Source organism: Pteropus vampyrus, unplaced genomic scaffold (genome assembly GCF_000151845.1).
Source record: "Pteropus vampyrus isolate Shadow unplaced genomic scaffold, Pvam_2.0 Scaffold461, whole genome shotgun sequence".
Taxonomy (NCBI): domain Eukaryota; kingdom Metazoa; phylum Chordata; class Mammalia; order Chiroptera; family Pteropodidae; genus Pteropus; species Pteropus vampyrus.
In genome coordinates, this window is record NW_011889242.1 from 1,920,488 (window position 1) to 1,931,228 (window position 10,741).

The 10,741-nt window shown below is 51.2% G+C and overlaps 1 protein-coding gene across 1 annotated transcript in view; it reads right to left on the reverse strand.

Annotated features, from left to right (window-relative positions):
• The window catches only part of LOC105306810 (tyrosine-protein kinase ZAP-70), a 24,285-nt gene extending 17,165 nt beyond the window's left edge, over positions 1 to 7,120 (reverse strand). Inside the window, exons 1-3 of the mRNA XM_023524342.1 lie at positions 6,989 to 7,120; positions 6,668 to 6,746; positions 8 to 143 (exon numbers count right to left, since the gene is read on the reverse strand). Of these exons, the coding sequence (XP_023380110.1) occupies positions 8 to 94 (87 nt within the window). The 5' untranslated portion in view covers positions 95 to 143; positions 6,668 to 6,746; positions 6,989 to 7,120. The remainder of the gene's footprint in view (positions 1 to 7; positions 144 to 6,667; positions 6,747 to 6,988) is intronic.
• Positions 7,121 to 10,741: the final 3,621 nt, after the last annotated feature.

Here is a 10,741-nt window from a genome sequence, read left to right on the forward strand (position 1 = left end):
CGTCGGCCATGCCCGCCAGCTTCAGGTGCTCCTCGGCCTCGGCGCGCGAGATGCTGCCGTAGAAGAAGGGCAGGTGTGCTGCGGGGTCCGGCATCGCCGCTGCTGCCCCGCGTAGGGTATGCGTCTGTGCACCTCACCAGTCCCTGCGGGTCCAGAGCGGGATTGGGGGCACGTCAGGGCCTTGGCGTCCCTTCCTGAGCTCCATTCATGGGCCCAGAGGCAGTGGGAGAGGCCGCATTGGGCAGCATCCGTGCCCATCCTGCAGAACCTGCTTGGTGCTAGAATCAACTTGGAGAGGAGCCCCAGCCTGCTGAGCCCAGATCTGGGAGTCCCAAACCCGCCTCTGACTGTTCAGAGACCTTATGCTGAGTGCCCAGACACGCCTACGGGCCCCCTCACACCAGCACCTGAAATCATTCATTCATTTCCCAAACGTGTTGAATTCTTACTGTGTTTCAAGCCGGTGCTGGAATTATGGATGAAAAAGGCATACATGGTCTCTGCCCTCCTGAAGATAGCAGTCTGAGGGGGAAGGAATGCCATAAACAAGGAGAGAGACAAAATTATTACAGATGGAGATAAGCATTATAAAGGAAATAGCGTGATATTAAAAGAGAAGAGGTCACCGTAGCTGGGATGGCCACCATCTCTGAAGAGGCAGCATTTGAGCTGAGCTGAAGGATGAGGAGCTAACTTCTAAAAGTAGGAGAGAACACATCAGGCAGAGGGGACAGCGAGTGCAAAGGCCCTGAGGCTGGAACAGCTTTGCTCACTTCCTCCATTAGCCTTCTCTTTTCCACTGACTCCCTCCAGCCTGACTCTGTTCAAACTTTTGGATGAGGAGCACATTGGGGCCGCCAGGGGCTGTGACAGGGGGGCGGGGAGGGATTGATCATAAAGGGGCATAACAGAATTGGGGCAGAGGTCCCCAACTCCTGGTCTGTGGCCTGTTAGGAAATGGGCTACACAGCAGAAGGTGATCGGTGGGCAGCAAGTGAAGCTTCATCTACATTTGCAGCTGCTCCCCAGCGCTAGCATCACCACCTCAGCTCCACCTCAGATCATCAGGCATTAGATTCTCATAGGAGCACTGGTCCCTGGTGCCAGAAAGGTTGGGGACCACTGAATTGGGGGAACAGTATATATCTTGGAGATGGTAGTTTCTGGGCTATATGTATTTGTCAAATCTCACAGGATTTTTCACTAAAATGAGTGAATTTTACTGTGTGTAAATTATACCTTATTTCTTTTTTTAAATTAAAGGGGGATAAAGAAGCTAGAAGGTATGGACACACCGGGCACTAAAAATATGAGAAACAGGAAGGAGAGGGCTGTGCACACGCCTGTTCCTCTTCCTTGAGTCCCGCCTTCTCATCCAGCCTCAGAGTCAACCCCCAACACACAGGCTGCTCTCCAGGCTCAGTGGGGGTGTACTCATATCAGCACCAAGTGGACACAAACAAGCATTTAGTGCCCTCCTGGATGCTGGATACCCTGAGCGAGGGGCACTGCTGACACTCTCCTGCTTGAACATCATGTCCCTCTTGAGTCCTTGACGACTCCCTGGCTTGCTTCCTCCCTCTCTGATGGTCCCTGCTCTCACCCCTTCCCCAAACCCGGTCCCCTTACTTGGGCCATCCTGCCTGTGGCTAACTGCACTTCCACACCTGCATGTCTAGCCCAGATCTTGCTCCTGAGGTCCGTTTGTGCTGCCATCACCTCCTTTGATCTCTACCCGCTGTTTCTATTAATAAAATCTGAGATCCAGATCTAACGCACATGGTGCCTGTCGTTGGCTGAAACCCACAGTCTGTTTCCCACATAAGCTGAGCTCAGGGCAAATTGCTTTTAGGCAATTCTACAAGGGCCCCTTTGCTCAAGAACCTCCTGCCTACTTCATTGAGACAACAAAATTCCTCAGCCCTCCCCCTGCCCGTCAGTCTGAGCTATCATCTTTCCTTCACGTTCACTTACAAATTTCATCCATGTAGTGCTCTCCACTTGGAACACCCTCCCCATTCCTCTTCACTTCCCAGTTCCAGCCTTCCCTGCCTCACAGATTCATACAGCCTTTCCCATAGAGTAGCAGGACACAAGACAAGGCAGCAAAGTAGGGGCCTATCCAAGGACCATTGCGGGTAGTGAATCTGGTCTCTGGGGCAGGAAGCTGTGGCAGGAAACTGTCAACAACACAGTTTGAGAAGCTCCTCCCCACAGTGGCCACAGGTGCAGCTTGGGTAGCCAGAGGGGGGTTCATGCAGTTGTGGGGGTGGGGAGAGGCTGGCCCCTAGGGCCATAAGCCGTGATTGGCCACCTTGGACCCAAGGCCAAAGTATCCCAGAGACAGAAGTGTTCCCTGTGTATTCACAGCTTTATCCCAGCTCCCTGTCTCACTGCCAATAATGACAATAGTAACGGCAACGGCTTTCAGAGGAGCTGGGCCAGTCTGCAGCTTCCTATGAACCTGGGCTTGAGCAGGAGGACCAGATGTTTCTGTCATGAGCTGTATCCTCCAGATTCTGTGGCTTTCCCAAGAGATGGGCCCACCACAAGACCCCCATTCCAGTCCTGCCTGGGCAGACCACACCAGCCTCCCCTTAGCTCAGGAGCATCTTGTGAGTTCAGAAACCCGGACTTGGCCTTCCCCAGGTATGCAGCTCCACCGAGACTGTGGGATTTTCTGTTCTCACAGCCCAGGCCCTGCCACAGGAGGAGGAAACCCTAGAGCCTTGGACAGACATATCTGCCCGAAATTCCAACATTCAAGTATCCTCTTCGGGTAAAGGCAGAGTTAGATTGTATCTGTTCCAGAGAGACCTGACGCCCTAAACATGCTGCAGAGGAAAAAAGGGTCAAGTGATCAAATACATTTTGAAAAGTATATTAGCATATTAAAGGCTCTGATGCAGCCACTAGGGGAAACAGTATGGAGGTTTCTCAAAAAACTAAAATTAGAACTACCGTATAACCCAGCAATTCAACTTCTGGGTATTTGTCCAAAGAAAATGAAAACACTAATTCAAAGAGATATATGCACTCCTCTGTTCACTATAGCATCATTTACAATGGTCAAGACATGGAAGCAACTTTGTGTCCATTGATAAACAATGGATAAAGAAGATGTGGTACATATATGCAATGAAATATTAGCCATAAAAAGAATGAAATCTTGTCATTTGCGACAACATACATGTACCTTGAGAGCATTATGCTAAGTGAAATAAATCAGACAGAGAAAGACAAACTCGTTTGATCTCATGGGTAGAATCTAAAAACAAAACAAAGACCTTGAGAAGACCTGCTGGAAGGACGCTTTCCAGTTTTGTTTAATCCCACAGCTATGTCGCACACAACATATTCTAGGCATCAAAAGCCCCCATTAAACGCCCATGATGAGAGCCCAGAGCGGAGGCAGGCTATGGAGGAAATCGATCCAACTGGACCTGCCGGGAGGGCATGGGAGTGGCCCAGCCAAGCCTGTAGGCTCCACATGCCACCCTCAGATATCAGAAGGGTCCCCACCCAAGGTGCTGCCGAAATGAGGGCCCAGCCCCTTACTGCCCATGCCTATTCTCACTGACCCCCAGTCCTCTTCCCAAGACCCCAAGGCCCTCCGGAAGCCATGTTTCCTGCTCCTTAGTCTACAGCCATGGTGGGGGCCCCTATTCCACCAACAGAGGCAGCATAGGCACCTGTCAGCCAACAACATGCCACTTAGGTTACATTCTAAGTTATGAGGACAGCAGTTAGCATGGTGCCATGGGTGGCGATAGACTCCGTCATATCTTTTTCCTAATCAGGGCATCAGATTTAAATCATGAAATCACAAGTCTGCTCTGTAGTAGCAAGTGTGGTCCTGAGCAGTGAGTTAAGTTCGTCAGACCGCACTGAAAAACTGGGCCAGCAAGTGTGCCCAACACTGGGGGACTGTGGGATTCCACGACAGATGGCTCACTGGGCACCAAGCACAAGACCTAGCTCACCCTTGTGCTACCATGTCCTTTTCTGCTCCAGGACTCCCACCTCACTCGGGTTTAAAGCCTAAGGCCTCATTGGCAGCCCCCAAGCCTTGCCCAATCTGCCTCAATACTTTCTTGCATTCACTCCTTCCCTACCAGCCACACAGGCTTCCTTAAGTTACTTGTTGAGGTCACTTGAACAAATCAGTCATGACCCAATCTCAGGGCCTTTGAACTGTCTGTTCCTGCTACCTGAACACTCTTTTCCCAGTATCCCTCACTTCATTTGGGCCTCTGCCTAAATATCACCCCCTCCTCCAAGAGGCCTTCCCTGACCCCACTCTCTAAAATCGCCTCCCCTTCTTTCTCTACCAACAAAAATGGGATATATATATCGACTTGTCGATATGTGATCTTTGACATGTCCTATATGACATAATAGAATGCAAGCACTGTGAGAGTGGAGACCCTGTCTTGTTCTCCTGCCTATACTAGCAAGGTTCACAATAGTTGCCCAATAAACATTCGTGGTGTGCAGAGGAGCTTACTCTTCCTGCATGTCAGGCTCTGTGACTGTGAAAGGGAGAAAGGAGGAGGCATAAAGAAGGGAAAGGTGGGAGGAGTTGGGAGGACAGAGCCTGGTATTATGTGGGGACAGCATGGTGCTGTCCTGTGTATTGTAGGGTGTTTAGCAGCATTCCTGGCCTATCTCCACTTGATGCCCATTAACATCCCCTGGGTCATGACCGAAAATGTCTCCAGACATTATCGAACGTCCTCTGGCAGCAGGGAGAAGGCAAAATTGGGTCTGGTTGAGAACCACTGTCTTAACCCTACTCTACAGGGTGGGGCCAGAAGTGATCAGCAGGTAGCAGTCCTAGGAGAGTCTAGGAGCTGTTAAGTCCAGAGCCTGAGACCACCTGAGCTAGTAATAACCATTAGAGTATGTACAGTTGACACTGAAACAACGCGGTTTGAACTGCACGTGTCCACTTGTAAGTGGAATTTTTATAATTGAGGATGCAGCCAGTCTCCATGTTCCCAGGTTTGGCATCCTAGGATTCAACCAACTGTAGGTCGAAAATTATATTTTTAGTCTGCGGATGGGAGCCCGCAGATTTGTGAAGCCAACTGTATGCACTGTTTTACTCCATTTTATACCAGGGACTTGGGCTTCCATGGGGGTCCAGGAACCAATGCCATGGGCACAGAGGAGCGACGACTGAGGAGTCAAAAGTTATACACAAGGGATGTGGTTCCATAGTGTAGCAGTTAGCATATCTGCTTTACATGCAGAAGGTCCTGGGTTCATGCCCCAGTGGATCCACGGTCCATGGTCTACGGCCATGCCACCCTGAACAAGCCCAATGTCTGATCTCGGAAGCTAAGCAAGGTTGGACCTGGTTAGTACTTGGATGGGAGACCACCTAGGAAGAATAGGTGCTATAGCCATAAAATAATAATAATAACAAATAAAAATAAAAATAAAAATAAAAGAAAGTAAAAAAAAAGTTATACACAGATTTTCCACTGTACCGGGGTCAATACCCTTAACTCCCACTCTGTTCAAGGGTCAACTACAGCAAGATGCTCATATAGTACCTACTATGTGCCAGGCACATACTCACTCGCCCAATCCTTGCAAGAACCATGTAAGGGAAGGATTTGTGAATTCAGGATCTGAAGTGCACACAGGTGTAGTGATTTGGCCCAGGTCACACAGCACACACAGTAGGTGGCAGAGCCAGGACTCAAATCTAGGCCTCCTGCTCCAGACTATACACACAAATACCAGCCAGGCCGTCTGCCTGCCCAGCGTCCCTGCACAGGCTGTGTGTGTATGAGGCTGGAGGACAGGTGAGAGAAGGGAGCAGCAGCTCTGGGTTCGCAGAAGAGCCTTGGCAGGTGGCACCCAAGGACTTTCTACCTCAGAAGTACCTGACCCTAATCTGTCAGCCAAGCTTTATTAAGCACTTATTGTGTACTTGCTGCCCTGGCTAAAACAAGAGTAATAAAGATCACCTTGAGTTGTCCACCACAGGAGCCCCTGTTCCTTCCTACCAAGATCCTTTCCTGCCTGGAACACTTTTCCCAACCTCTCACCCAATAGTCAGGAGCCAAGCACCTACTAGGTGCCAATGTTTACATCTACATGTAACAGATGCATAAACCGAGGCTCAGAAAGCCAAGCAACTTGCCAAGAACACACGATGATTGACCAGGATTCAAGCCATTTGTCCCTTCACCTCTCTGGGTCCCCTTTAACCTGAGCTACACTACAGGTGGTTCGAACTTGCCCTGGACCACTCATGGGACTCATTGGCATTTTGTTGTTCAAGTTCACAGCTCTGTTGAGCCACCCTCATATTCATGGGGCTTGGGGCCAGAGCACAGATTTGCTTTCTCTGGAGGTTTCTCTGCTTCCTGAAGCCAAGGGTGCCACACTGATGGGGCTCAGAGGGAGGTTGAGGACTGAGCAGACATCTGTGTCCCCGGGACACTTCTGCTCTGCTGAACCTCTGGAAGGGGAGCTGTTTCCTTCAGGTGTTCCACGTCTGCTTCCTTCTCTAAGTGAACACCACCGGTCCCAGTCTGACAGCCCTCCTAGTCCTTCCCGGAAGCCTCCTTTCTGACTCTGTCCTCCTCCATCAGACCCAGGCCATCCCTGGAGACAGCACCCAGCCACTGCTCCACCCAGGATGACTTACCTGGGGATGTGCGATAGATGTCCAGGCAAACAGGCCACCTGAAAGGTCTCTGGTCCCCAATGCCAACAGACAGCTGGTTCTAAATGAGGAATGGGGGACCAAGGAACCAACTTGGTTTTCTCTGCAACCTGAGCCCTGCGCCTGAGGCCCCCGCCAGCTAACCACCCCCTCTCATGCCCAGGCAAAGTATAAGGAGGTCACGCTCTACCAGCGTTTCTCACTGGGGAGGAATTTTATTTATCCTCTGCCAGCTGCCCCAGAGTCCCCTGGGGTGGCAATGCTAGCAGAACAGAGACAGAAGGCCAAAGGATGGCCACTCACCTGGACACAGCAGCGGCAGCACCGAGGCCCAAGCTGAGCAGGAACCTAGGCCAGAAGGCCTAGTGCACTCTTAGCAGCGGGTTTCTCTGACACTCAACCTATTTCCTTGATGCGAAGACAGGAAAGGGGGCTGTGTTTGAAGTTTACGTATAAGTCACAAAGTGCTGTGTTCAAGGAAAATCTCAGGCCACGTGCTCTGGGGAGGGCAGAGGGCATTTCCGGGGCCAGGCAGTATCTGCTCTAGCAGGGGAGACTGAGTCTAGCTGCAGGCAGGGGTCATGCAAAAGTGAGGATTTCAACAGCACCCCAAAACTGGTGGTGAAAAGGGGGAGCTGTGTGTGCTCAAATTGGGAGTTGGGCCAGTGGCAGTGGGAGGGGGAACTCCCAGGACTCACTGGAAACTGGAATGCTCCTATTCCCCCCATCCCCCGCAAGGCGACACGGACCCAGGCCTGCCCCCAGCTGAACTGCTCATAAGAGTGATTGATTTATTCCACGGGTAGGTTAAAGCTAGAAAGAGGGGAAACCTACTAGGTAGGGCCATACCATGAAGGTTCCAAGCACAGGGTGACAGCCCTGTCCCTGATGGTTCAAATGGCTCACAGGCTAGAAGAAGGGGCAACTGAGTCAACGGGGAGATAGGGCTGGACAGTGGAAGCCTAGGTACTGTGTGTCCCCAAAGGAGCCCCACACAGCCTGGAGACAGCACCCAGCCACTGGTGTCAGGGAAGGGTTCTGAGAGGGATCAGTCATGTCAAGACATGGAGACAAGGTGTCGCCAGGGCCTACCCAGTCCCAGCCCGCCCACCTGGGACCTTCCCTTCACATTGCACTGGCTGATCATCACCTCCTGCTCTAGCCACAACCGCTTCCTCATCTTCTTTTCCTCCCTCCTTCACTTGCCCACCCCATCATGATACCCATCCGCTCTCTGACCAAGTGGCCACAACTTACACCTGCTTCCTCAAAGGCTTGCAAAGCCCCTCTGCTGCACGGCCAGCTCCAGGGTTTGGCATGTACTTCACCCATCTCTCCCTCCAGTGCCCCAAGACCCCTGAGGGCTCTTTCACTCCCACTTTCTTGCCCTCTTGGACCTGTGTGGCACTATCCTAGGCCCACTGTTGAGACCCCAAGAACCTCTCCTCACTGGTTCCTGCCGCCTGGGGGAGGTGAGGTCAGTTCTCAATCTGCCTGGTGTTTCCTCTGTGCTGCAGCCCAGGTCTCCTTTCTTGGGGACCCTCTCCCCCACCTCTGCTATCCCCCAGTCTCCTAAACCTCCATCTCCCACATGGGACAGCTTTTTCTAGATTCCTGGCTGGGATACTTTTCTTCACATAGATTTCCCCCAATACCGTTTTTGTTAGAAGCATTCCCTTTCCCCATAGCATCATGAAACTCAGGATGCAGAAGAAAATTTCTTTGTTTCCATACTGGATCCTCCTCTCTTGGGGAAGTGAGAGAAGAATGCCCCAGCAGGCTAGGAGAGAAGTCACAGCATTACAGAACCATGTAATCTATAGTGATAATCCCAGTGGCACTTACTCAGCACCTACTATGTGCCAGACAACATTGTCAGCAATTCACAACTCAGTCTATTTTCCAGCCAAGGTAAGTAAAGCCCAGAGAAGTTAAAACAGATGCCAAGTGGCCAGTTGGGATCAGAGCAGGGTCTAGCCCCACAGCCCGACTTGGGCAGACAGAGAAGAAAGAAAAGTTGGTTGCAAAATAGGTCCCTGTGAGCCAGCCTCTCAGGGACCTGAAAGGTAAGTAGGCTGCATATGGGGCTCCTGAGATGCAGCAGGTTTGGGGCTCCCAGCCTGGGGTCTTCAGGCCTGAGAAGGGGACCTCCAGCCTCTGTGAGGCACTGGCTCAGCAGCCCTCAAGGCCCCTTCCGGTCCCAGAGGCCACCCCCTGAAACTACAGGGCCCCAGACGTCACTACAAGATGTGCCTGCAGATAAGGCCTGTGTTCTGCCCAGGGGGTGATGGATGAATGTGTCTTTTGAATATTCAGAGGAAAGAGTACATAGGATGGAAAACGTGGGCTGGGAAAGTTGGGGTTCATTTGCCTGGGGTTGCTTTGGAGTAAATATTCACTCCAGACATGCAAAGAGCCACGGAAGAAACTGATTGCTCACTCTCGCAGCCCCAGGCCTCTGACCTCACTGTTCTCCCCTACCTCTTCTCCTGCCTAACTCCTCCTCCTCCCCCAGGTATCTGATTAAATGCGGCTTTCTCCAAGAAGCCTTCCAGGCCTCAAACTGGGTGGGGTGGAGCTTTGTGTCAGTTTCACCAGACAATTGTGCAGGCAAGATTTGGTTCCAGAGTTAAAAATACCCCAAGCCACTGCTGGGGAAACCTGTAGCCAGTGGGCTGGAGGGAGAGGGCTTACACCTCAGAGAAATGATTCCCCCAAGGGTGAACAACAGCCCCTTCCCCCAGGGCCCCTCCTCAATTCCTTCCACCTAGGCATCTTCAGCCATGCAGCTCACCTGCCTTTCCTCTGGATGGTCGGACAATGGTGGCTTTTCTCTTCTTGTTCTTTTCTGGTTCTGTCACTTACAGCTCAGGGAGCTCGAACAAGTTACTTGACCTCTCTGTGCCTTAGTTTCTTCATTTAGGAAACGGTACCTCTGTCATAGGGCTATTGTGAAAATGAAAACAGACTTCGAAGCACATATACCATTATTGCCGCCGCCACCACCATCATCATCATATCGTCACCATTATCTCTGGATTTTCCCACTTTTCACAGAGAGCTAGTGACTGCATGTCCACGGGCAGCAACAGAACTCCCCTGCGCCCTCCAGGGGCAGCTCTCAGGTACTGCATTCTTCCAAGCACAATGCAGGAGCCTGAGGGTTGAAAGTGAAACACGTTCTCACCCCACCCCCGAAAATAAAACTGAATCCAACTCCGTTTAAATAACAAGAGAATCGATGGGACACAACAGCTACTTGCTGTGCACCTCTCCTAGGGGCCATCAAGTACCCGGGTTCCTTAAACATTTAAACCACAAAGGCAGTGTCACCTCTTCTGACAGTCCTTTTGGAGATCTTTATTTATTCAACACTGAGTCCCTATTCCATGCCATGCCAGACTCTGTTCTAGGCACTAGAGATCTGCTGTGAATAATGCATTTGAAAATCCCTACCCCTGTGGAGCTGACCTTCTAGCGAGGGTGAAGGAGAAGTAGCAAAATAAATATATATTCTATGGAATGTATCAGGTGGTTTCAGAAGCTGAGGAGTGAAATGAGTCAAGAAAAAAGGTGTGGGCATGTGATTTGTAACAGAGCAGGCCTCACTGAGGGGATAACCTGTGAGTCAAGACCTAAGGGAGGTGCGGGAGGGAGCTATGGAGATATGGGGGGAAGAGCATTCCAGGCAGAGGGAACAGCAAGTGCAAAGGCCTGGGGCAGGACTGTGACCACTGTGAAGTGAAGAGTGTCTTGCTCCTGGCTGCATCCCAGCAACTGGAATGGTACATTGCAGCCCATTGGCACATAGTAGTGTGCAGTAAAAATGGCATGGATGGAGGAAAAGCCCAGATGTGGGCTTCCGGGAAAGCTCGCTAAGGGCTTAAATGTTGGCTCCAGGGTTGCTGCCCTCTCTACCTGTTGGCTGATTCTCAGACAGCTTTCTTCTCTGTGGTCCAAGACTGTAACTTGGCTTCAAATCCCACTGAAGGAGCAAGAAGCTTTCTCTCAGTATTCCCAGCAGAAGCCCCAAACAACTCATTGGCTGAGTAGATC